The following is a 27,426-nucleotide window of genomic DNA, read 5'->3' on the forward strand; positions in this document are numbered from 1 at the left end:
TCCATACACGTACCACCCTCTGTGTGAAAAAGTTGCCCCTTAGGTCTCTTTTTATATCTTTCCCCTCTCACCCTAAAACTATGCCCTCTAGTTCTGGACTGCCCGATCCCAGGGAAAAGACTTTGTCTATTTACCCTATCCATGTCCCTCATAATTTTGTAAACCTCTATAAGGTCACCCCTCCACCTCCGACGCTCCAGGGAAAACAGCCCCAGCCTGTTCAGCCTCTCCCTGTAGCTCAGATCCTCCAACCCCGGCGACATGCTTGTAAATCTTTTCTGAACCCTTTCAAGTTTCACAACATCTTTCTGATAGGAAGGAGACCAGAATTGTACACAGTATTCCAACAGTGGCCAAGGAAACAATGATTTATTTTGGGACACATGAAACCAGTTTGGGGAGAGAGAATCTGTATGACAGTCAAACTGTGACTGCATGTGGATGGTCCTGAAAACATGAAACCTTGGAACATTATTTGAGGAACCAGTGAGATGTGGGTTTCACTGGCTGGTTCCAGTATTCTTACTCGTCCCTAGTTATCCCTTGAGAAAGTGGTAGTGCGCTGTCTTCCTGAACCGCTGCTGTTCAGTTGCACACAGACTTGTTCGGTGTTTGTGCTCGAGTCTGGAAGTGGTTACAAAGACAAACGGAAGTTACAACTGAGCTGAATATTTGCAGCTGCAGACATGTTTGAAGAGTTGTAACTGAGGCTGGAGTTGTCTTTAGAGAGAGCTGGGCCACATGGGGAATACAGTGCTTTATCTCTCTCGCCCATCTCCATTTCGGTTTAGTCCTTTCCCCGCCTCCATTCATGCAGGGAACACAGATACACTGCGTGTACACATACAATGTGCAGACACCACACGCACACAGATAGACCATGTGTACACACAGATATTCCTGGCTGGCCATGTGATGGGGATAGTGCTGGAGCCCTCCACCCTCCCTGTCCATAGCCCCTGACCACAACACGCAGACCAATGGGACTGTGGTCACAGCAACCCAGACACCTTGCTTGGGGGAGTGGGGTTTGCCAGTTGGCAGGACAGCTGGTACAGGTCAGGTTGGTGCTGACAGCACGGGGTACAATCCCCCTTTTGGTTTTGGGTGGATAGGGATGTGTCCCTGGTGTGTGGGGGTGGGGTCACAAAACCAGCTGAAATGAGGCCGGTAACCAAGACTTCAAACTGGATCTAACTCCCCAAAAAACACAATATACCCCTCAACTACAGAGAAACCCCTGGGTCACAGAGGGACTGCCTCTGGGGTTCCTGGGGGAGCGGGGGTTGCTGGGGGTGCGGGGGTTGCTGGGGGTTGCGGGGGTTGCTGGGGGTGCGGGGGTTGCTGGGGGAGTTGGGGTTCCTGGGGGTTCCTGGTGGAGCGGGGGTTCCTGGGAGAGAGGGGGTTGCTGGTGGAGTTGGGGTTCCTGGGGGAGCGGGGGTTCCTGGGGGAGCAGGGCTTGCTGGGGGTTGCGGGGGTTGCTGGGGGTGCGGGGGTTGCTGGGGGAGTTGGGGTTCCTGGTGGAGCGGGGGTTCCTGGGGGAGCAGGGGGTTGCTGGGGGAGCGGGGGGTCTTGGGGGAGCGGGGGGTGCGGGGGTTGCTGGGGGAGCAGGGGGTGCGGGGGTTGCGGGGGTTGCTGGGGGAGCGGGGGTTGCTGGGGGAGCGGGGGTTGCTGGGGGAGCGGGGGTTGCTGGGGGTGCGGGGGTTGCGGGGGTTGCGGGGGTTGCTGGGGGAGCGGGGGGTGCGGGGGGAGCGGGGGGTGCGGGGGGTGCGGGGGGTGCTGGGGGAGCGGGGGGTGCGGGGGGTGCTGGGGGTGCGGGGGTTGCAGGGGTTGCTGGTGGAGAGGGGGTTGCTGGTGGAGAGGGGGTTGCTGGTGGAGCGGGGGTTGCTGGTGGAGCGGGGGTTGCTGGGGGAGCGGGGGGTCTTGGGGGAGCGGGGGGTCTTGGGGGAGCGGGGGTTGCTGGGGGTGCGGGGGTTGCTGGGGGAGCAGGGGGTGCGGGGGTGCGGGGGTTGCGGGGGTTGCTGGGGGAGCGGGGGTTGCTGGGGGTGCGGGGGTTGCTGGGGGTGCGGGGGTTGCTGGGGGAGCAGGGGGTGCGGGGGTTGCGGGGGTTGCTGGGGGAGCGGGGGTTGCTGGGGGAGCGGGGGTTGCTGGGGGAGCAGGGGTTGCTGGTGGAGAGGGGGTTGCTGGTGGAGAGGGGGTTGCTGGTAGAGCGGGGGTTGCTGGTAGAGCGGGGGTTGCTGGTGGAGAGGGGGTTGCTGGTGGAGAGGGGGTTCCTGGGGGAGCGGGGGTTGCTGGGGGTTGCTGGTGTTCCAGTGAGGGGAGGGGGAGGGGGAGGGCCTGTTGTGCCAGGTTGAAATATCCGATGAATGGAATGCTGTAAAATAAAAAGCCTCCTGGGCCCTGGAATGATCCCTTTCTCAGGAGCTGCCGAGATTCGCAATCCCTGGCCATTGTGGTAGAATATGAATGGGATTGTTTGAGAAAACAGGCAGAAGGAGGCGAAAACTCTCCTGTTCCTGGGACAGAGAAACATCTACTGATGTTAGCTCAGTGTCTAGAAAATGGCTGATGTTAAAAATAGAGCAGAATCCTTTACCTTTCCTTGTTCTGAGAATGAGTCACAGTGCGCAGTAACACACACTGACACTAACACACACTGACACTAACACACACTGACACTAACACACACTGACAGTTACACACACTGACAGTAACACACCGTCAGTAACACACACACTGACAGTAACATGTCAGTAACACATACACTGACAGTAACACACTGACAGTAACACGCACTGACAGTAACACACTGACAGTAACACACACACTGACAGTAACACGTTGACAGTAACATACACACTGTCAGTAACACACACTCAGTAACATACACACTGACAGTAATACACACTCAGTAACATACACACTGACAGTAATACACACACTGACAGTAACACGTTGACAGTAACACACACACTGTCAGTAACACACACTCAGTAACACACACACTGACAGTAACATGCTGACAGCAACACACGCACTGACAGTAATACACACACTGTCAGTAACACACACTGACAGTAACACACACACTGACAGTAACGCAGAAACTGTCAGTAACACACACACTGACAGTAACAAACATACTGACAGTAACACGCTGACAGTAACACATACGCTGACAGTAACACACACGCTGACAGTAACATGCTACAGTAACACACACACTGACAGTAACACACACACTGACAGTAACACACACACTGACAGTAACACACGCCGTCACTAACACACACTGACAATAACACGTCAGTCACACACCCACTGACAGTAACACACCCACTGACAGTAACACACCCACTGACAGTAACACATCAGTAACACATACACTGACAGTAACACGTTGACAGTAATACACATGTTGACAGTAACACACACGTTGACAGTAACACACACGCTGACAGTAACACATACACTGACAGCAACACGTTGACAGTAACACACACATTGACAGTAATACACACACTGACAGTTATACGTTGACAGTAACACACATGCTGACATAACACACACACTGTCTGTAACACATTGACAGTAACACACACACACTGACAGTAACACACGCACTGACAGTAACACACTGACAGTAACACACTGACAGTAATACACACAGTGTCAGTAACAAACGCACTGACAGTAATACACACACTGACAGTAACACACACACACTGACAGTAACACACGCACTGACAGTAACACACTGACAGTAACACACTGACAGTAATACACACAGTGTCAGTAACAAACGCACTGACAGTAATACACACACTGACAGTAACACACTGACAGTAACACATACACTGTCAGTAACACGTTGACAGTAACACACACACTGACAGTAACACACACACTGACAGTAACACACACACTGACAGTAATACACACACTATCAGTAACACACACTCAATAACACACACTGTCAGTAACACACACACTGACAGTAACACGTTGTCAGTAACACACAATGTCACTAACACACACACTGACAGTAACACATCAGTAACAAATACAGTGACAGTAACACACCCACTGACAGTAACAGACCGTCAGTAACACACACACTGACAGTAACACGTCAGTAACGCATACACAGACAGTAACACACTGACAGTAACACGTTGACAGTAACACACACAGAGACAGTAACACACACGCTGACAGTAACACACGCTGTCAGTAACACACACACTGACAGTAACACACTGACAGTAACACACACTGTCAGTAACACACACACTGACAGTAACACGTTGACAGTAACACACACAGTAACACACACGCTGACAGAAACACACGCTGACAGTAACACACACACTGACAGTAACACGTTGACAGTAACACACACACACTGTCAGTAACACACGCACTGACAGTAACACGTTGACAGTAACACACACACTGACAGTAACACACGCACTGTCAGTAACACGCTGACAATAACACACTGACAGTAACACACAGTAACACGCTGACAGTAACACACACGCTGACAGTAACACGTTGACAGTAACACACACACACTGTCAGTAACACACACAATGACAGTAACACATGCACTGACAGTAGCACACACTGACAGTAGCACACACACTGACAGTAACCCGTTGACAGTAACACACACACACAATGACAGTAACACACGCACTGACAGTAGCACGCACTGACAGTAGCACACACACTGACAGTAACCCGTTGACAGTAACACACACACACTGTCAGTAACACACACTGACAGTAACATGCTGACAGTAACACACAAGCTGACAGTAACATGCACGCTGACAGTAACACGCACACTGACAGTAATACACTGTCAATAACACACACATTGACAGTAACACACACACTGACAGTAACACACACTGACAGTAACACACACGCTGACAGTAGCACGCTGACAGTAGCACGCTGACAGTAGCACGCTGACAGTAACACACACACTGACAGTAACACACACGCTGACAGTAGCACGCTGACAGTAACACACTGACAGTAACACACACACTGACAGTTACACATGCTGAGAGTAACTCACTGACAGTAACATGCGCTGAGGGAGTGCCACACTGTCAGAAGGTCGGTGCTGAGGGAGTGCCGCACCATCGGAGGGTCAGAACTGGGGGAGTGCTGCACTGTCGGAGGGTCAGTGCTGAGGGAGTGAGCACTCTCGGAGGGTCTGTGCTGAGGGAGCGCCGCACAGTCGGAGGGTCAGTGCTGAGGGAGCGCCGCACCGTCGGAGGGTCAGTGCTGAGGGAGCGCCGCACTGTCGGAGGTGCTAACTTTGAGATGAGATACTAAAGTGAGGTTGCTGTTCACCCTGTCAGGTGGCTTTAAAACACTTTGGAATTGCTGTGGATGGGGCAGGCACTATGGAAAGCTAACTGTTTTTTGAGGTTGATTTGTCCTCAGTCCTTGTTTTGGTGATGTGTGGAATCACTAGGCTCCTAGACAGTGACCTCCATCGCCTCCCAGTTCCCCCTGCACCTTGATTCAAATTGATATGCTTGTTCCCGGATCCCTGCGTCCTCCCTTCCAGGCACACAGCCCCCCCTCCGAGATCTCTGCACATCCCCAATTCCAGTCTTTCGAAGCTGTCCCTGACTCCCATCGTTCCACTGTCTACAGCTGTACCCTCACCTGCCCGGATCCCGGGATCAGGAATTCCCTCCCTAACCCTCTCCACCTCATTAAACTGTTCCTCAAAACCTCCTTTGTTTATGACTCCTGTCCTTAAATCTTCCACTGGCAGCTTGTGCCACACTTCTGTTTCATAGAATCCCTACTGTAGGCCATTCGGCCCAGCAGATTTACACCGGCCCTCTGAAGGGCATCTCACCCAGACCATGGTCCATGGCTAACCCACCCTAACCTGCATATCCCTGCGCCCTTTGGGCAATTTCCCAAGGCCAATCTACACATCTTCGGACTGAGGGAGGAAACCCACGCAGACACGGGGAGAATGTGCAAAGTCCACACAGACAGTCACCCGAGGCTGGAATCGAACCTGGGTCCCCGGTGCTGTGAGGCAGCAGTGCTAAATCACTGGGCCCCCATGTTGTTTGGAATTACCTGTGAAGCATCTTGGAATGTTTTCGCTGTGGAAGGTGCGCGGTAGATGCTCAGTTGACTTTAGGACACCGCGATTACAGGCCAGTGGGATAAGGTGTGGAGACCTCCTGCTCTATGTACTGACCGACCCAGAGATCTGGCCCATCCCTTCAGTTCAAAGCATGTGTTATAGTCAGGGGGCAGTGTCGAGAGAAGTCCAGAGACATTGCCCGCGAGCTCTCTGCTCGGATTATAAAATCAAACGATCAAAGGACAAACAAAGTGAACACGACATCAGAGGGCTGCTTGAATCAGTCCCAGTCTGTGCAGAGGCACCATGTCCACCATCTCCCCAAGTGAACGAGACATTTCCCAGTGATGAGGGGAAAGTTTCACAACCGCTGTTTGTCATTTCTTGCACTCGACGTGGTTTTCCCCGTGTGTGACACAACTGCAGGGCCCTGGGCTTCCTTGAGAGAAGGAAGTGGAGATGAGATTCTTCATTCTACACCCCCCCCGCCCCCCGGCTCGCCCACCTTCCGCCTCTGTTCTCAGCTCTCTGTCACTTCAGACTTTCCTCTATCCGTCACCGCCTCACCCACAACCCTCTGCACCTTCCAACTCGGGAATACCTTTCCCTTCATGCACTCCAGCACGGGCAGCTGCCTGTGTCACACTCTGTGGAAAACCCTCCCGAAACCTCTTCATTTCTGCTCTCCCTTCTCTCTCTCTCTGTCTCTCTCTCTTTCTCTCTCTCTCCTTTTTAAATTTCTCTATATCTCTTCTTCCTGTTATTTTCCTCTCTCTCTTTCTCCTCTCTATCTCTTTTCCTTTGCTCTCTCTCTTTCTCTGACCCTTTCTTGAAGTCACTCCTGAAAGCACTGTGTCTCTCTGGCCAGGCGTTTGGTCAGTTGATTTATGTTCTAGGTGAGTTGCTTCTTTACCTCCCTGTTTGGGTCATTGCTGCTCAGGGTTTCTGCGTTGTACCCTTTCATGGGGCATGTGAGACTGTGAGTAATTGCCCACCAGGCTCACTCCATTCCTGCACAACACACAGTGTGGCTGCGCATGTCTGCGATGTTAGCAGGTATATTGCCTTTACTTCCTGAAATCAGACTCTCGGGGGGAAAAAGCAAGTGATTCACTTCAGAGAAAATATCCAAGCTGGATTGGAGAGAACTAGAATGTGACCCTACCTACATTCACGGCTAGATTAAGGAGCTCACGCAGAGCGCACTGAGCCACACACATTTATATAAAGTGCTTACTCAACCTTTACATTAATAAACCCAAGGTTAAATCTATCAGAAAGCAGATTATGGTTATAAATCTCAGGGAAAAATTCTGTGCTGTTAAATGGTAAAATTGGCTTCATTCCAACTCTGGTCTTGTCATGTCAAAGACAAAATAAACTAATCTTTGACATGAAGCCATTTGCTTTGCAAAATGACTGATATTGAGATTGAGCAGTGCTGTGCATCAGGGTGTGTGTGAGTCAGTGTGGGTGTGAGTCAGTGTGGGTGTCTGTGTGTTTTTGTCTCTGTGTGAGAGTGTATGTCTGTGTGTGTCTATGTGTGAGTCCCTGTGTGTGTCTCTATCTGTGTGTGTCTGTCTGTGTGTCTCTGTCTCTGTGTGTGTGTGTGTGTGTGTGTGTGTGTGGGCTGGGTGACGTTGCTTGGTTGGTGTCAGTGATGTGGCTAAGACACACAATTATTGGCGCCAGCGAGAAGAGTTTCAAGATTGTGTTGTCAGCAGCAAGCTGTGTTTTAAAAACATTTTCCAAAAAAAAAGTCCCTGTTATTTCCCCTCACTCTCTGAAGACAACCTCATAAGGGAGCAGCAGTGAGCGATGGGAGGTTACAGAGTCATACCGCACCGAAACACACCCTTCAGTCCAACCCATCCACCAGATATCCCAACCCAATCTAGTCCCACCTGCCAGCACCCGGCCCATATCCCTCCAAACCCTTCCTATTCATATACCCAGATGCCTCTTAAATGTTGTAATTGTACCAGCCTCCACCACTTCCTCTGGCAGCTCATTCCATACACGCACCACCCTCTGAGTGAAAAAGTTGCCCCGTAGGTCTCTTTTATATCTTTCCTCTCTCACCCTAAACCTATGCCCTCTAGTTCTGGACTCCCCCACCCCAGGGAAAAGACTTTGTCTATTTATCCAATCCATCCTTGCCCCCTCTATAAGGTGATGGTTCTTGTGCGAGACTCGGTCGTTTAACTGTGGAAGATCTCGTGGAGTTGGCCCATCTCCTATGAACGATGACCAAATCAGACATCAATTTAACTGCAGAGTCTCTGGGACGTTGTGATGGTTTTTCTTAGATTTTAACCCGCTGACCCTGAGAGGTGTCTAGATCTCAGTTCCCACTCAACAGCAAAGTTTCCAACTCAAGTCAGCCTGAAGAATAAAGAACTAATTGAGCCACGTGCGCCCCCTGTAGGACTGGAGACATGAGTTTGACCCCTCCCCATAAATAGTGCCCCCTGTAGGACTGGAGGAAGCATAGACTTTGACATCCACCCACTGCTGCCTCTGTAGGATTGGAGGGTAGGTTTCAAGTAGCACCAACCCAAACATGCAGGGACAGCGCCTCCTGTAGGACTCCATTGACACAGCAAAACATTAAATTTGCCCTTTGAAATTAGAAGATCTCAAATAATATCGCTTGTTCATGTCCTGAGAGTTAATTTTAAGGTTCAATCAGATAACATGTTGATTTGGCCACTGATGTACCTTGTGATTTGGCATGATTGTTACGAACAAAAAGGGAAAGGGGATGTTTTCTGAGAATTTACATTAGATTACCAACCAGTCCACACCCACCCTCCAAACGATAACCCACTCAGACCCATTTCCTTCTGACTAATGTATCTAACACTATGGCCAATTCACCCGAACCTGCACATCTTTGGACTGTGGGAGTAAACCCACGCAGACACTGGGGAAAATATGCAAACTCCACACAGTTAGTCACCCGAGGCTGGAATTGAACCGGGGGCCCTGGTACTGGGAGGTAGCAGTGCTAACCACGGAGCCACCATGCCATCCCAGCATCTGTAATCTGATGAGCAATTATCTTCCCTGTGGTGCCCAGGGTCTGTGTGCTGGCACGCTGTGGAGAGGAGAGCTGGATTGGCTCGCAGCTTAATTCAGAATTGCAAAGATCTCCCCCACAAGAGGGATCCCTTTGATCTTGTGCTGACCATTTGAAAGAGCTGACTCACCAGTTCCACTCCTGGATTCCCCCACGGCCTTTTTGAATGTTTTCTCTTTTAAAAAAAATTTCTCCACTTCTCCGTTCAATCTGCAGCGACCACCCCTTCAAGTGGCCTGTTCAATATCACAATAACTTATTCATTTGCCCACCAGCAGTTGACCTGCTCTGATCAAAGGAAATCAACATTGAGTTCTCCAATGTCAGATAACCTCCCTTCTCACCCCTCCCCCTCCCAGTCACCAATCGGATCCATTCCTCCCATTGACCAACCAGGTCGGACCCTCTATCCCTGAAGAACGGCTTTTGCCCGAAACGTCGATTGCGCTGCTCCTTGGATGCTGCCTGAACTGCTGTGCTCTTCCAGCACCACTGATCCAGGTCGTACCCACTACCTGTCTTCACCAATCCCCACCTCACCACTCTGCCCCTGCCTACCCCTCCCCCTCCCCCTTTATCTGCAGCTCCCCCCCGCCCCCTCCACACCCATCCCCAGTCCTGAAGAAGGGTTACACCCAAAACGTTGTCTTCTCTCCCTCCTGATGCTGCCTGCCTTGCTGTGTTCCCTCTCCCTCCTGATGCTGCCTGCCTTGCTGTGTCCCCCTCCCTCCTGACGCTGCCTGCCTTGCTGTGTCCCCCTCCCTCCTGATACTGCCTGCCTTGCTGTGTCCCCCTCCCTCCTGATACTGCCTGCCTTGCTGTGTCCCCCTCCCTCCTGATACTGCCTGCCTTGCTGTGTCCCCCTCCCTCCTGATACTGCCTGCCTTGCTGTGTCCCCCTCCCTCCTGATGCTGCCTGCCTTGCTGTGTCCCCCTCCCTCCTGATACTGCCTGCCTTGCTGTGTCCCCCTCCCTCCTGATACTGCCTGCCTTGCTGTGTCCCCCTCCCTCCTGATACTGCCTGCCTTGCTGTGTCCCCCACCCTCCTGATGCTGCCTGCCTTGCTGTGTCCCCCTCCCTCCTGATACTGCCTGCCTTGCTGTGTTCCCTCTCCCTCCTGATGCTGCCTGCCTTGCTGTGTCCCCCTCCCTCCTGACGCTGCCTGCCTTGCTGTGTCCCCCATCCTCCTGATACTGCCTGCCTTGCTGTGTCCCCCTCCCTCCTGATACTGCCTGCCTTGCTGTGTCCCCCTCCCTCCTGATACTGCCTGCCTTGCTGTGTCCCCCTCCCTCCTGATGCTGCCTGCCTTGCTGTGTCCCCCTCCCTCCTGATACTGCCTGCCTTGCTGTGTTCCCTCTCCCTCCTGATGCTGCCTGCCTTGCTGTGTCCCCCTCCCTCCTGACGCTGCCTGCCTTGCTGTGTCCCCCATCCTCCTGATGCTGCCTGCCTTGCTGTGTCCCCCTCCCTCCTGATACTGCCTGCCTTGCTGTGTTCCCTCTCCCTCCTGACGCTGCCTGCCTTGCTGTGTCCCCCTCCCTCCTGACGCTGCCTGCCTTGCTGTGTCCCCCTCCCTCCTGACGCTGCCTGCCTTGCTGTGTCCCCCTCCCTCCTGATACTGCCTGCCTTGCTGTGTCCCTCTCCCTCCTGACGCTGCCTGCCTTGCTGTGTCCCACCTGCTTGTCTATTTTGGATTCCAGTATCTGCAGTTCTTCTGTCACTAACCAAGTCAAAGGAAATCAATCCCAGCTTTCCCATGTTCATTCAACTCCTCATCTATCAATAGTTAGATCAGATTCCCTACAGTGTGGAAACAGGCCATTCAGCCCAACCAGCCCTCCGAAGACTAACCCACCCAGACACATCTCCCTCTGACTAATGCAATTTAGCACGGCCAATCCACCCGAACCTGCACATCTTTGGACTGTGGGAGGAAACCCACGCAGTCATGGGGAGAATTTGCAAACTCCACACAGACAGTCACCCGAGGCTGGAATCGAACCCAGGGCCCGTGAGGCAGCAGTGCTAACCTCTGAGTCAACGTGCCACCCCACTTTGCTGATTGCTTTTGTCTAGCACAAGTGCAATGGGCCAAAGGGTCTTTTTTTTTAATATTGTAGCTTTTTATGACTGTATCTCTGGGACTGTTCCATTAAGTCTCCCCTGTGCCCTCCTCAAAACTGGGGCCTGACTGTCTCTGTGGCCACACAACGGATACAAAACATGGACTAAGGAGGCAGCTCACCCCCCACCTTCTCAAGGGGCAACTGGGAACGGGTAATAAATACTGGGCCCAGCCAGTGAGACCCACACCCAGCTAGCTCCTGTTGGGGACAGGGCAGTGATTGTAACCACTGAGGAAGTCTGGAGCTGGGCTTGGTTGGGGATTGATCAAAAAGGATAGGTTTTTGGTTTCTCTCGGTGAGTTTCTTTAATTCTCTGTGTTTTTCTCTATTCAGGTGCTTTTCTCATCCCATACTTTATCTTCCTGATTGGTGGAGGTCTGCCTGTCTTCTTCCTGGAGGTAGCACTTGGTCAGTACACATCCCAAGGGGGCATCACCTGTTGGGAAAAACTCTGTCCTATCTTCTCTGGTAAGTGCCAACACTCAACATCACCCCCAGGATCCTCCTCTTCCAGGGGGGGTGTGGGGAGAGTGAGGGTCGTGGGGAGGGGGAGGTGGGAGAGTGAGGGTGGGGGGGGGAGAAGGGAAGGTGAGGGTCGGGGGAGGGGGAGGAGGGAGAGTGAGGGTGGGGGGAGGAGGGAAGGTGAGGGTTGGAGGAGGGGGTGAGGGAGGGGGAGGAGGGAGGGTGAGGGAGGAGGGGGAGGAGGTAGAGGGAGAGTGAGGGAGGGGGAGGAGGGAAGGTGAGGGGAGGGGGAGGAGGGGGAGGGAGAGGGAGGGGGTGGAGGGAGGGTGAGGGTCGGGAGGAGGAGGGAAGGTGAGGGAGGGGGTGGAGGGAGGGTGAGGGTCGGGAGGAGGAGGGAAGGTGAGGGTGGGGGTAGGAGGGAGGGTGAGGGTTGGGGGAGGGGGTGAGGGAGGGGGAGGAGGGAGGGTGAGGGTGGAGGGGGAGGAGGTAGAGGGAGAGTGAGGGAGGGGGAGGAGGGAGGGGGAGGGTCATGAGGAATGTGAATGTTGGGGGATAGGGATCAAGAGGAAAAGGAAAGAAGGGATGGACGGTTGGTTTTTCCTGTTCCCTCAGAACACCAAGAGGGTGCGGAGCTAAGGGTTCGTCTAGATGGAGCTAAAATAGAGGCCAGCCAGGAGCTGATTGGGTGCTAGTACAGGCTTGTGGTGCTGAATGGCCACCTTTGGCCCTCTATTCTTACGTTTGTGAGAAATCTAAGAGGGCGGCAAAAGGGAAATGGAGCCTATTAATGAGTCAAGTTAACCCAGCCTCGAGGTAAAACCTCCACAGAGCGGAATGAGGCCATTCAGTCTATACTAGACCTTCACCTTATCCTCATAGCATTGCATTTCCCAAGTCAATTCATCCTCACCCATCCATCTTTGGACTGTGGGAGAAAACCCACACAGACACGGGGAAAACGTGCAAACTCGACACAGACAGTCACCCGAGGCTGGAATTGAACCCGGGTCCCTGGCGCTGTGAGGCAGCAGTGCTAACCACTGAGTCACCCTGGTGCCTATAGTTCCTCTCACCTTTTGAGTTGAAGCCAGTGGAGTGGAATATTACAAGGTGTTATTGAGCCACTCCATGTGATATTGAGAGGTTGGCACTTCCTGCCAACCTCCTGGTTACCCTGAGTAGCTGGAGGCTGGATACCATCCTCAAATAACTCACTAACAGAGGCTCTTGAGAGCCCAGTGCCTGGGTGACTGCAGACTAAGTTAGAATAACTTGGTTAAACGTGTTGAAGCTTTGTCATCAATGGTTTAAACTTAATCCCAGTCCCCCAAGTAGTTTTTGTGAACACAGTGAGGCAGATGGTCAATCCAACCCTCCCTGGGCATTGGGGTGGTCCCAGGAGTTGGTGCCAATGTTCCCACTGCCCTGGTGAGGGGAGGGGGAGGAGGGAGGGTGAGGGTAGGGGGGAGGAGGGGGAGGAGGGAGGGGGCGGCCCCGGTGGGATTTGCGTGGGGATGATCGGCGCAGGTTGGGAGCTGTTGCTGGTCTCTATTTCATTCATGAAATGTAGACGTCACCGGCAAAACCGTTACCCATCCCTCACCCGGCCATTTCAGGGGGCAGTTAGTAACCAGCCACATTGCTGTGGATCTGGAGTCACACATGGGCCAGAGCCAGTAGGTTTCCTTCTCTATAGTAGGCCATTTTAGACCATGTGACAGAGGAACAGAAGTAGACCATTCAGCCCATCCAGTCTGTTCCCCCATTCAGTGAGATCATGGCTGATCTGATCATCCTCATCCCCACCTTCCTGCCTCTCCCCCTTAACCCTCGATCCCCTTCCTGATCAATAATCTGTCTGTCTCGGCCTTGAGTATCCTGAATGACCCAGCCCCCGACAGCCCTCTGTGGGAAAGAATTCCAGAGATTCACTCCCCTCCAAGGGGAGAAATTTCTCCCCATCTCTGCCTTAACATCTCTTATTCTGAGATTGTTCCCTTTATTCCTAGTCCCTCCCACACGGGGAAACAATCTCTCCACATTTCCCCCTCAAGAATCCTGGATGTTTCAATCAGGTCACCTCTCATCCTTCTAGGCCCCAGGAGCACAGGCCCAACCTACTCACCCTCTCCTCAGAAAACGGCTTCTCCCTATCAGCTGAAGCTAACCTTCTCTGGACTGTCTCCAACATCGGTCTATCTTTCCTTTGATAAAGGCTCCAACACCGTTGAGGGGATAAATTTGACAATTTTATTAGAGAACAGCTATTCCATTTGCGTTGCTCATCAGATCGAAACACTTACAAGTTTCTATTCTCTAATTTGACACCACATCCCCGGTGATGTGTCCGGGTCACAGGATTACAAATCCAGTGGGAATACCAGCTCAATCCTGAATCGGGTTGGGGGAGGAGGTCGGGGAAATTGGCGGGGAAGGGGTGGTGCTGGTGGTGTTAAAGGTGGCTGTTTGAGATTTGTGGGAGATTGGGAATACTGGACAGGGGGGAAAGTGTGGGGATTGGGGAGGGAGGAGTCTGTGTAATGTTGATGGGTGGCTGTTTTTCCTTGTTAATTAGAAAGATGATCTTGGTGTCTTTGATTGGCTAGGAATCGGCTGTGCGTCCATCGTCATTGTCTCCCTGTTGAATGTTTACTACATCGTTATTCTGGCCTGGGGACTCTACTACCTCTTCCAGACCTTTCAGAGTGAACTACCCTGGGCAAAGTGTGGCCACAGATGGAACACTGAGCACTGTATTGAGGATCGCCTGAGAAAGAACATCTCCCTGTGTATGGCCTGCAATAGCACCAACCTCACATCACCCGTGACAGAATTTTGGGAGTAAGAAAAGCCAGAAATTCCATTCTTGTGTCTTTTTACAAAAACCTCCGTTTAGCCACAGTCTGGCAATCAGTCCTAGGTCTGAGCACCCTTTCAGCTGACACTGTTCAGGTTATTGACAAGGGTATCTCAAACCCCACTGCCCTCTAACACATTGGTCTTCTGTGAGCATAGCGGTAAAGCATTCTTCCTCCAGAGGGTTAGCACAGGTTTGATCCTCTGAATGGTCTCACTCTGATCTGTATCCATCTGTCACTGTACAACTCAATCGATGCAGCATCAGGTCAGGGCTCTGGCACAACGAGGGAAGCTTATTCTCAAACATAAAACTCTTAAGTGACTCTGTTTCCTCTGCCCTGTCCCCACCCTGTCAGCCTCGAGATGCTGTGACCAGTTTGGAAAGGTTTCTGACTCCCAGTGAGCCCTCCTTGGTAACCCACTCCTTATCTCTTATTGAGATACTGTCTGAACCCTGTTAGCCTTTTCCAAACAGAAACCCGACCAGTCCCCATTGGTTCTGAGCAAGGGTCGCTCAACCTGAAACATTAACTGTGATTTTTATGCACAGATGCTGCCAGACCTACTGAGCTTTTCCAGCAATTTCTGTTTGTGTTTCTGATTTCCAGCATCCGCAGTTCTTTGGGATCTTTCTTTAGTCCCCATTGGTTACCTGTTGGCACTCAGCTCTGAGCCTAGTTACTGCTCCTCAGCTCTGAGCCTAGTTACTGCTCCCTCAACCCAGTTGGCTGTTGTCCTTGGTGCAGGCTCACCCATGGCAGCACCTCTACCCTCTGGTCTCGGTTGACTCTCAGTCCAGGACCACTTCACACGTTTGACCTTGTTTTGATATTTCACTGTGCCCACCCTTTTATCGATACTCCCCTCCTGTCTGCCAAGATCCCTTCAATTCCTCCAATCCCAGCCTCTCAAACTTCTGCCATTCCCATCCGTCCACCAATGGGTTCCGAACTTAGGAATTCCATCCCGAAACCTCTCTGTCTTGTATCTTCCTGAAGAGGCCCCTTCAAACCCAACGACCCATTAGCCAGTTATCCTAATGTCTCCTTGCACATCTTGATGTTAAGTTGTCTCTGATGAAGCGACTGTGAAGTGTTAAAGATGCTATAGAAGCACAGCCTGTTGTTGTTGTCTTGTTCCGTTCAGGAACAGTCTTGATTTTCATTCCAGCTCTCCTCCTCTCCATGTTTTGCAATCTCTACCAAGTGTTCAACAGAATTCCCATATTAACTGGATTCTGTTTATTCAATTGCTTCCCTGCAAAGAGTCCTTTTGTGTAAGACATTGTTTCTTTCAGCCCCTGGCTTCTTGTCAGTCAAGGACAGGGTTCACATTCGTTGAGTTTCCCTCCTTCTGCTGGTTTCCAGTTTGCCAACATTCCAATGTTTTGGCCACAGCCCCTTCCTGTAACAGAGAATTCCACAGGCTCCCCACTCTCTGGGTGAAGACATTGCTCCTCAGCTCAGTCCCAATGGCCCCATCCCGTGTCCTTAAACTATGACCCCTTGCTCTGGACTCCCCTCATCAAAGGGAACATCCTTTCTGCACTTAGTCTGTCTAGTCCTGTTAGAATTTGACAGGTTTCTGTGAGAATTCCCTCCCCATCCCATCCCCCAACCATTCTTTTAAAATTCAGTGAATATAATCATAGCTGATCCTGTCTCTCTGTACATAAGCCTGATATTCCTTCACTGCATTCCCTCTAAAGCAAGACCATCCTTCCTCAGATAAGGAGACCAGAACTGTATACAGTATTCCGAGGGCTGGTCTCTCCAACACCCTGTATAATTGCAGTAGGATATCCCAGCTCCTGTACTCCAACCCTCTCGCCCTCCAGGCTAATGTACCTTCTCCTCTCCCTTCAGCTGCCACACCCTCACTCTCAGTGACTGGTGTACAAAGGCAGCCAGATCTCACTGCACCTCCCCCTGTCCCAGTCTATCTCCATTCTGATTAGAATCTGCCTCCATGTTAGAGGAACTGGTAAGGGCTTGGGTAGGAGTTGTGGGTCAGTGGGAGTTGACACCCACTGTCTTGATGAGACGACGGTCACAGGCCCCAGCTTGCAGCGTGATGGAGTGCTGTTCTGCTGAAGGTCCTCACTTTCAGTTTCGATCTCAAAGCTCTGTCCGCCTGACTGGATAGATCCCTATTCAGAGAAGGTGTGGAGTCACTTATCTCCCAGAGTCCTGGGCAATATTTATCAATATCACTGAAATGTTTGCTCAGAATCCCACCAGTGATTACAGTTCAAACTTATTTCATTCGATCTGAAATTCCAAAGCCGTGAAAGGTGTTATTGTTATGACCCAGCTGACATTTCCACACAATCTGACTGCCCCCTGACTGCCCCCTGCGGGTGGCTACTTCCAGCTCTCCCATCCCTGATGGACCATTCTCACAGTTAGTGAAAGCTTCATCAATCAAACTCTCGCCTTCACTGTGGACGATAGAACAGGCTGCTTGTGTGAACACAAGGCCTCAGCTCCATTACAGACATTCTCTGAGGGTGCTTCTCTGAATTTATCTTTGTGTTGTCTGGCTGTGTCTTTCCAGAAGGGCTGTATTACCCGTTCCCACTCCAAATTCCTGTGTTCCTGTCCATCAGCTGCCTGGACTGGTGTATTGTCTGCCACTTAGCTCACTTCAGACAGCTCAACTAATGGTTTATTCGTGTTACCCTGTGTGAGGGCATGATGGCACCAGTTCAGTTTGTAATCTCCCTTTCGTGTTGCTGGTTTTAAAGAATTAGGCTTTGAACTTTGTTCATCAGTGAATTTACAAAATGTCAAATTCCAGGCTATCCTCCCAACGGGAACACTTCCCATTTCCCAGTTTTAACCTCCATTCTTTACATCATCCTGTATTCTCACAGCTACCTTCCCTGTGGAAAGCCAACACTTTAACCTCTCCTTTGTCTTTCTAGGTCTGATGATCCAAATGTCTGTCTTCAACATTTTCTGTTGTTAATTTACATTTTATTGTTTATTCTTTGAAGGAGGGTCTGGGAATATTAGTAACAGAGCAGAATGGATGTACATTGGACTAGAGAGAATGGGGGGGGAAAGGCTGAGAAAGAGAAAGCTTTATTCCAACCCCATGCTGCCTCAGTCCTGGGATCATTGATGAGGGACAGGGGTAGAGGGAGCTTTACTTTGTATCTAACACAGTGCTGTCTCAGTCCTGGGATCATTGATGAGGGACAGTGTAGAGGGAGCTTTACTCTGTATCTAACCCCTTCCTGTCGCAGTCCTGGGATCATTGATGAGGGACAGTGTAGAGGGAGCTTAACTCTGTATCTAACCCCTTGCTGTCGCTGTCCTGGGATCATTGATGAGGGACAGGGGTAGAGGGAGCTTTACTTTGTATCTAACCCAGTGCTGCCTCTGTCCTGGGAGTGTTTGATAGGGGACAGTGTAGAGGGAGCTTTACTCTGTATCTAACCCAGTGCTGCCTCAGTCCTGGGGTCATTGATGAGGGACAGGGGTAGAGGGAGCTTTACTTTGTATCTAACACAGTGCTGCCTCTGTCCTGGGATCATTGATGAGGGGCAGTGTAGAGGAAGTTTTACTCTGTATCTAACCCCGTGCTGTCCCTGCCCTGGGAGTGTTTGATGGGGGACAGTGTAGAGGGAGCTTGACGCTGTATCTAACCCCGTGTTGTCCCTGTTCTGGGAGTGTTTGATGGGGGGACAGTGTAGAGGGAATTGACACTGTATCTAACCCCGTGCTGTCCCTGTCCTGGGAGTGTTTGATGGGGACAGTGTAGAGGGAGCTTGACTCTGTATCTAACCCCATGCTGTCCCTGTCCTGGGAGTGTTTGATGGGGGACAGTGTAGAGGGAGCTTGACTCTGTATCTAACCCCGTGCTGTCCCTGTCCTGGGAGTGTTTGATGGGGGACACTGTAGAGGGAGCTTTACTCTGTATCTAATTCCGTGCTGTCCCTGCCCTGGGAGTGTTTGATGGGGGACAGTGTAGAGGGAGCTTTACTCTGTATCTAACCCCGTGCTGTCCCTGTCCTGGGAGTGTTTGATGAGGGACAGTGTAGAGGGAGCTTGACTCTGTAGTTAACCCATTGGCTTGGGGAGTGTTTGATGCTGGTCTTGTTGCCTGAAGTTTTAAGCCCAAGACTACACTCCGAGTCATTGAAATAATGGAACACGTCACATATACACCTCTGATGAATAATTATCTGTAGCTGAGTTAATTGCTGTTTTAACTGCAAGGGAATATTTTGCGAATATGAGCATGGACGTTTTCAGATCACTGTGTCCAACTGTTTGTGTTTTCACTGTTATCTTGCAGTTCTTTCCCTCTGTCTACTTGTAAACCCATGGCCGTCTCTTGTTCCCTGGGTAGCCAGGCAATATGAGCTACCCCAGTCAGCTGGGCCAGAACACTAAACCGCGTAGATGAATGGGACACAAGCTTTCTCACCCAGTTCATTGAGAGTCGTTAATAAATGCTTTCCCTTGAATTTCCGAAGCCAGTGCCAGGGACTCTTTATTGTGATGTGGAGGTCGCAAACAGTAAATTGGAAGTTATTTTAACCCAAAGGTAGCCCTTGGCAGTTTTGTTTCTTAATCTTTACTGAAAATGAGTTTGTTTTGCATGCTAGCTTCCACGCCCCCCTCCCTCCCTCCTGTCTCCGTGCCCCCCTCCCAGGTGCCCTTGGCATGCTCGCCTGCTTACAGTGAGCATGTTAAAAAGCAGCAGCAGCAGCACTGTCCCAGTGGAACTCCACCACGTGCCTTCATTTCACATCTCTGCTTTGCTCCGGCTTCTTAGAGCCTCCGAGTAATATTGCTTTTATTTTTCTCTCTCTCCACCCCACTCCCCTCCCCCACCACTCTCCTACCCACTCTCCTTTATTTCTCTCCCTCTCTCTCTGTCTCCTACAATTGGCACTACCCTCCACTTTAACTTCTATATCTCCCACCCTCCCTCACACCTCCCTCTCACTCTCTTTCTTTCTTTCTCTCTCTCTCTTTTCACCCTTCCATCCCTCCCTCCCTCTCTCTCTCTCTTTGCTCCTCTCTCCCTTCCTCCCTCTGTCTCTCTGTCTCTCCCTCCCTCTTTCTCTGTCTCTGTGTCTCTCTCCCTCTCCCTCCCTCCCTCTGTCTCTGTCTCTGTCTCTCTCTCTCTCACTCTCTCACTCTGTTTCTCTCTCTCTCTCACTCTGTTTCTCTCTCTCTCTCACTCTGTCTCTGTCTCTCTCTCTCACTCTCTCTCTCACTCTGTCTCTCTGTCTGTCTCTGTGTCTCTCTCACTCTGTCTCTGTCTCTCTCTCACTCTGTTTCTCTCTCTCTCTCACTCTGTCTCTGTCTCTCTCTCTCACTCTCTCTCTCTCTCACTCTGTCTCTCTGTCTGTCTCTGTGTCTCTCTCACTCTGTCTCTGTCTCTCTCTCTCACTCTCTCTCTCTCTCACTCTGTCTCTCTGTCTGTCTCTGTGTCTCTCTCACTCTGTCTCTGTCTCTCTCTCACTCTGTTTCTCTCTCTCTCTCACTCTGTCTCTGTCTCTCTCTCTCACTCTCTCTCTCTCACTCTGTCTCTCTGTCTGTCTCTGTGTCTCTCTCACTCTGTCTCTCTCTCTCTCTGTCTCTCTCTGTCTCTGTCTCTCTCTCTCTCTCCCTCTCTCTCTCTCTCACTCTGTCTCTGTCTCTCTCTCTCACTCTCTCTCTCTCACTCTGTCTCTCTGTCTGTCTCTGTCTCTCTCTCTCTGTCTCTCTCTCACTCTCTCTCTCACTCTGTCTCTCTGTCTGTCTCTGTGTCTCTCTCACTCTGTCTCTGTCTCTCTCTCTCTCTGTCTCACTCTGTCTCTGTCTCTCTCTCTCACTCTCTCTCTCACTCTCTCTCTCTCTCACTCTGTCTCTCTGTCTGTCTCTGTGTCTCTCTCACTCTGTCTCTGTCTCTCTCTCTCTCTGTGTCTCTCTCTCTCTGTCTCTCTCTGTCTCTGTCTCTCTCTCTCTCTCTCTCTCCCTCTCTCTCTCTCTCGCTCTTTCCACCTCTCTTTCTTGCCCCCTCCCTGATTCCCTTTCCCAGGCGGAATGTGTTGGATCTGTCTGCTGGAATTGACCAGGTGGGCTCTCTGAAGTGGGAGCTGGCGCTCTGTCTGCTGGCCGCCTGGGTCATCTGCTTCTTCTGCATTTGGAAAGGTGTCCGTTCGACTGGGAAGGTGAGCCTGATGCTGTTTGGCGATTGGTTGCGGGGAGTGGGGGAGGGGTGTGTGGGAGACGGTGGAGTATTGGGAACGTCATGGAGTACCACCCCAGGAGCCAATGTGACTACTGTGTCAGGACATGGCAGTGAGGCCAGGAATAGGGAGATGGTGCCTGCTTAAAATGTGACTCGAGGCCTTGTTACATGGGGACACTGTCAGATCAGTGGATCACCAGGATCTCTCCCAGATCACTGTCCATGGGCGACACTGTCAGATCGGTGGATCACTGGGATCTCTCCTGGATCACTGTCCGGGGTGACACTGTCAGATCGGTGGATCACTGGGATCTCTCTCAGATCAATGTCCAGGGGCGACACTGTCAGATCGGTGGATCACTGGGATCTCTCCCAGAGCAGGCGGGGCACCAACATCCTGGTGGAGGGGGGTGGGAGTGGGGCTTTCCTGTGTCACCTGAGGTGGATGTAATGTAAGGAACCAAAACACCAGGTCAGATGGTGAGCGGAAAGTCGGGGCTCAACAGGCGAGGCAAATGAGCAAGGGGAGGGAAGGAACCATTAAAGATCAAAGTGGAAGTTGGAGTGAACGATAGAGATGAGGCTCCGGGATCAATAAGGAAGGATGGAGAGAGTGGAAAGCAGAGTGTACAAGAAAATATTAAAAGGGAGAACGAAAAATCAGCAGGACCAATTTCAAAACCTTGTACATAAATGCAGGTGGTATTCAGAATGCAGTTGAGGAACTGACAACACAAATGGGTAGGACCTGGTAGTGATGGCAGGAAGATCAGGACTGGGGAACTAAACATCGGAATACTGAGGAGCCTTGGATGAGAAGGAGCAGGAGGTGGAGGTGCATTATTGGTTACGGATGACACCACGGCTGTATCAGCAAATGATAATGGCACCAAAGATACTGACGGAACTCAGAAGCCAGGGAAGAAACGTCTCGGTAGGAGGGCTGTGCAAGCCCTTGGACTGTACTCCTCAAGTAGGGCTGAGTATAAAGGAGAAAATAACAAGGGCTTGTGAGAAGGGCACCACAGTAATTATGGGGGTTTGAACATTGACTGAGCAAGGAATTAATCAACGTGGCAAAGGGATAGACTGGAAAACAAGCTCATAGAGTGTGTGAGGGATTGTTTCTTCAAGCAAGATGTCATGGAGCTAACCAGAGGGCTGGTCACTCTCGACTTGGTGGTACATAACAAGGATGGATTGATAAATGGTCTTGGAAGGAGTGACCACAACATGCTAGAATTTCAAATTCAGATTGAAAGAATGAGGACAGAGTCACTGACAAGAGTTTTAACATTAGGCAAAGGTAATTATACAGCCTCAGGTCGGTGGAGTTCTGAGTGGATTGGGCAGAAGTATTAAAGAGCAGGGCAGTGACAAACACTTCAGGCAATACTAAATACCTCTCTCTCAGTTAAACAATATTCCTGAGAGGAAGATCAATTGCAAAATGGTAAAAAAATTATTCGTAGCTTAACAAGGAATTCACGGTTAACAGAAAGGCAAAAACTAGGGCATCTCAGAATGCAAAGGTTAGTGGCCCTGTGGGGGATTGAGAGAACTTTATGTGTCAGCAACGGGTTACTAAAAACAAAACCAAAAGAGCAAAGATAAATACAAAAGGAAACAAAGCACTAATACCAAAAGTTTCCGTAAGTAGATAAACAGGAAGAGAATGTGAAAGTAAATGTTGGTCCTTTGAAGGATGAAGATGACAAGGTAATAATGGGAAATGTGAAATGACAGAGGGACAAACCAGTATTCTGTCTCTGCTGTCAGAGTGGAAGGCAATAATTTCTTCCCAAAAGCTGCAGTTACTGTAACTAGGAAGAAGGTATTCCGTATCATAGAACCTCGAGAGTGTGGAAGCAGCCTGAGTCCACAACAAGCCTCACAACATCATCCCTAATCCCCATAACCTGCACTTCCCATCGCCAACCCACCTAACCTACACATCCCTGAACACCACGGGCAACTTAGCGTGGCCAATCCACCCTAACCTGCACATCCTTGGACTGTGGGAGGAAACCGGAGCACCCGAAGGAAACCCACGCAGACACGGGGAGAATGTGCAAACTCCACACAGTCGCCCAAGGCTGGAATCAAACCAGGATCCCTGGTGCTGTGAGGCAGCAGTGCTAACCACTGAGCCACCGTACACCGTACTGATGGGATTAAAGGCAGATAAGTCCCTGGGCCTTGTTGGGTTGGCAGCAGAGATCGTGGATGCATTAGTTCTGATTTTCTAAAATTCCCTGGATTCTAGAAAGCTACTGGTGGATTAGAAACCTGTTAATGTGACACCCTTATTCAAAAAAGGAGCTGAGTCAAAGGTGGGAATCTATATGCCAGTTAGTTTGACTCCTGTAGAGGGGAAATTGGTGGCGTCAATCATAACGGAGGAGATAACTAAACACTTAGAAAAACAAAGCTCAATTTACCAGTGTCACCTGGTTTCATGAAGGGCAAGTTGTGCTTCACAAACTTGCCAGAGTTCTTGGAGGATGTAACCAATGAGATGGATAGTGGAGATCCGGTGGATTTGGTATATCTGGACTTCCAGAAGGCATTTGACAAGTTGCCACATAAAAGACTGATCCAGCAGGCTAGACTCCTGGGAGATGAGGGTGGAGTACTGGCTTGGATTGAGGATTGGCTGACTGTCAGGATAAATGGGTCCGTCTCTGGATGGTGAACTGTAACGAGGGGAGCTGCAGGGTTCACTTCTCGAACCTCAACTATTGACAGTCTATATCAATGATCTGCACCCTGGGACAGAGTGTCATTTGTAAAATTTGTGGATGATACTAAGATAGGTGGGAAAGCAGGCTGTGGTAAGGAGAGAAAGAGATTACAGATGGGTATTGATAGGTGAGGAGAATGAGCTGGAATCTGGCAGATGGAGTTTAATGTGGATCAGTGCAAGGTTGTTCAGTTGGGCCTGAGAAATAAAAGGGCAAATTATTATTTAGATGGAAAGCAGATTCAAAGTGGGTCAGTGCAGAGGGATCTGGGTGACCTTGTGCATGAATTGCAGAAAGTGAAGGTGCAGCCTAGAGTAAGAAAGGCAAATGGAATCTTGGCATTTATTGCAAAAGGACTGGTTTATAAAAGTAAAGAAGTGTTGTTACAATTATATATGGCATTGGTGAGATCATGCCTGGAGTTTTGTATCCAGTCAGAGTCTCCTTACTTGAGGAAGGATGGAGGCAGTTTAGAGGAAGGCCAACAGGTTAGCCCCCAGTGATGAAAGGGCTGTTGTCCGAGGAGCAGATGAATAGTTTGGGTTTGTACCCGCTGGAGTTCAGAAGAATCAGGGTGGGGGGGGGTTGGTGGGGGAGGGATCTGATTGGGGAAGGTACAATGTTCAAGGGGATTGATAAGGTGGACGTTGAACAGAGGTTCCCCCGTGTGGCACAGTCTTGGACAAGAGGGTACAGGGGTAAACTGAGAGGCGGGAGGTTCAAAACTGAGATGAGGAGAGAAGGCTTCTGTCAGAGGGGTGTCGCTCCCCGTGTCCCAGAGGACAGTGGGGGGCAGAATCAATCAACTGATTCAAGAACGAAATGTTTCTGATGGAAAGAAGGATCAAGGGCATCAGGGGGGCAGACAGGAGAGTGGAGCTAACACCAGGATAACATCAGCCCTGATCAGGTTAGAGGGTGGGGTGGGCTCAAAGGGTTGAATTGCCTACTCCCGCTCCTAATTCTCATGTTCCTATGGACAGGGGTCAAATCTCACTGAGACAAAAAGTGATATTTAAATTCTGAAATAAAGGGACAGTTGATTGTTGTCCTGTTCCTAACCCAGTCTGTGCAACAGAGCCACAGCGACGTGATGAATTCTTAAAAATACCCCCGGGCAGTAAATGCTGACTAAGTCAACAACACCCCCATCCTGTGAATCGAGTTTTTAAAATTCACCGTCAGATGCACTTTCTGAGGTTGGTAAAGACCTTCCCGATCTCTGTCACCCCCTCCAGCCCCTACACTCCCTCCCTATCTCTGTAACCCCCCTCCAGCCCCTACACTCCCTCCCTATCTCTGTAACCCCCCTCCAGCCCCTACACCTCTCCCTATCTCTGTAACCCCCTCCACACCCTACATCCCCATCCTATCTCTGTTACCCCCTCCAGCCCTAACACCCCCTCCCTATCTCTGTAACCCCCTCCAGCCCCTACGCACCCTCCGTATCGCTGTAACCCCCTCCAGCCCTATGCACCCTCCGTATCGCTGTAACCCCCTCCAGCCCCAACACCCCCCTCCCTATCTCTGGAACCCCCTCCAGCCCCTACACCCCCTCCCTATCTCTGTAACTCCCTCCAGCCCCTACACCCCCTCCTTATCTCTGTAACCCCCTCCAGCCCCGACACCCCCTCCCTATCTCAAACACTCGGGAATTGTTACCTGTACCTGGGGTGCGTTTCCCTCACCCTCGGTGCTGTGTGCCAACACACCATACAGAGTAAAGGAGCATTTTCCCAGCTGTCCCCACCCTCAGGTTCACTCGGCTGGAGGGGGATGGGTGGGGGGAAAATGAGGGGGGGGGGGGGTTGAGCTCTCTGACCCTGCCACCCTCTCCCCCTTCCCACAGTGACCCTGACCACCCCACAGTGACCTCAGGCTGGTGTGGGAATTGAACCCAGGCTGTTGGGTGTTCGCTATGGCGAACCTACTGCCTAGCCACCTGACATAACTGGCTCCCAATCTTGGTCTTTGACAGTGACCAGAGCTCTGACCCATTGCTGTAAAAGGCCCATCTGGGTCACTCATGTCCTTACCTGGCCTGACCTCCATGTGACTCCATGCCCACAGCAGTGCCCTCTGAAGTGGCCACAAGTCTGTGAAGCAGGTGACTCACCATTGCCCCCTCAAGGACAATTAAGGATTGACAGTGAATGTTGGGCTTCTCAACATTACTTCTGGGGTCCTTGTGGTATAGTGGTAGTGTCCCTAGCTCTGAGCTAGTACACCTGGGTTCAGGGTCCACCTGTTCCAGAGGTGTCCAATAACAACATAGAGTCGTAGAGATGTACAGCACGGAAACAGACCCTTCGGTCCAACCCGTCCATGACGACCAGATATCCCAACCCAATCTAGTCCCACCTGCCAGCACCCGGCCCATATCCCTCTAAACCCTTCCTATTCATATACCCATCCAAATGCCTTTTAAATGTTGCAATTGTACCAGCCTCCACCACATCCTCTGGCAGCTCATTCCATACACGTACCACCCTCTGCGTGAAAAAGTTGCCCCTTAGGTCTTTTTTATATCTTTCCCCTCTCACGCTAAACCTATGCCCTCTAGTTCTGGACTCCCCCACCCCAGGGAAAAGACTTTGCCTATTTATCCTATCCATGCCCCTCATGATTTTGTAAACCTCTATGAAATATCTATCAGATATGCTTCTGCTCCCACTGACGCTGAGAAGGGTTGAATGTTTACAGTCAGTACGTTGGGAAACAGATCCTCCATTCTATTTTGATTCCGCCCTGAATGGCCAAGCTGAATATTGGAGTATCTGGAATTTCACCACAGCCTCTGTTCGGAACCAGAGTAAATAGCATCTCTTTGTTGATATTATCGAATCCATTAATCACTTTAACAACTTCATTTGGACCACGCTTTAAGCCTCTACATTCAGGGGTGTTACCAACCTAATCCATTACAACCTGGCCTCATAATTTAACCCTTTCCAGCCCGGGGTCATTCTGTTGGACCTGCTCTGCTCTCCTTCCCAGGCCTGTACCTCCTTCCTGAGGGCTGCGGGGGACCCCGAAACTGAACCCAGTTCCTCCAGATGGGAGTCTGACCCAGTCTCTGTATAACGTGGGCGGCACGGTGGCACTGCTGTCTCACAGCGCCTGAGACCCGGGTTCAATTCCCGACTCAGGCGACTGTCTGTGTGGAGTTTGCACGTTCTCCCCGTGTCTGCGTGGGTTTCCTCCGGGTGCTCCGGTTTCCTCCCACAGTCCAAAGATGTGCGGGTCAGGTGAATTGGCCATGCTAAATTGCCCGTAGTGTTAGGTAAGGGGTAAATGTAGGGGTATGGGTGGGTTGCGCTTCGGCGGGTCGGTGTGGACTTGTTGGGCCGAAGGGCCTGTTTCCACACTGTAAGTAATCTAATCTAATCTAATCTAATCTAAACTGAAGTGAGACCTCCTCACAAGCAGATGTCCTCATCCGTAAGGATGGTATTATCCTGAAGGATGGTATTACATTGGAATCAGGTCAGAGAAGGGTGACTGGTATAAGTGGGTCAAGGCCATCAGAAATAGGAACGGGACTGGGCCATTCGGCCCCAGCTCTGCTATCCTACAGGATCCTGGTTGATCCGACATTCCTCACCTCCACTTCCTGCCCTTTCCCCTCGATTCCCCGACTGATCCAGAATCTCTCTCTCATCCTTAAACATCCACAGGGACCCTGCCCCCACAGCTCTCTCTGTGGTCAGGAGTTCCAAAGACTCTCAATCCTCTGAGAGAGGAAATTCCTCCCCATCTCAGTCTGAAACTGGTGCCCCTTTTATTCTGAAACTGGTGTGAGGAATGACTCAAGAGGCAATGGCTG

The 27,426-nt window shown here is 50.9% G+C and overlaps 1 protein-coding gene across 4 annotated transcripts in view; it reads left to right on the forward strand.

Moving 5' to 3' along the window:
* Positions 1–27,426, forward strand: part of LOC132822216 (sodium- and chloride-dependent taurine transporter-like) — a 78,272-nt gene that overhangs the window by 19,797 nt on the left and 31,049 nt on the right. For 3 of the 4 annotated variants that reach the window (XM_060835304.1, XM_060835301.1, XM_060835302.1), the window contains 3 exons: positions 11,674–11,808; positions 14,409–14,643; positions 20,704–20,836. In XM_060835304.1, coding sequence (XP_060691287.1) covers positions 11,674–11,808; positions 14,409–14,643; positions 20,704–20,836 — 503 coding nt within the window. Of the gene's footprint in view, positions 1–11,673; positions 11,809–14,408; positions 14,648–20,703; positions 20,837–27,426 lie in introns of those variants that run through there. The other variant, XM_060835305.1, reaches the window with a different exon arrangement.

Source organism: Hemiscyllium ocellatum, chromosome 14 (assembly GCF_020745735.1).
Source record: "Hemiscyllium ocellatum isolate sHemOce1 chromosome 14, sHemOce1.pat.X.cur, whole genome shotgun sequence".
Taxonomy (NCBI): Eukaryota; Metazoa; Chordata; class Chondrichthyes; order Orectolobiformes; family Hemiscylliidae; genus Hemiscyllium; species Hemiscyllium ocellatum.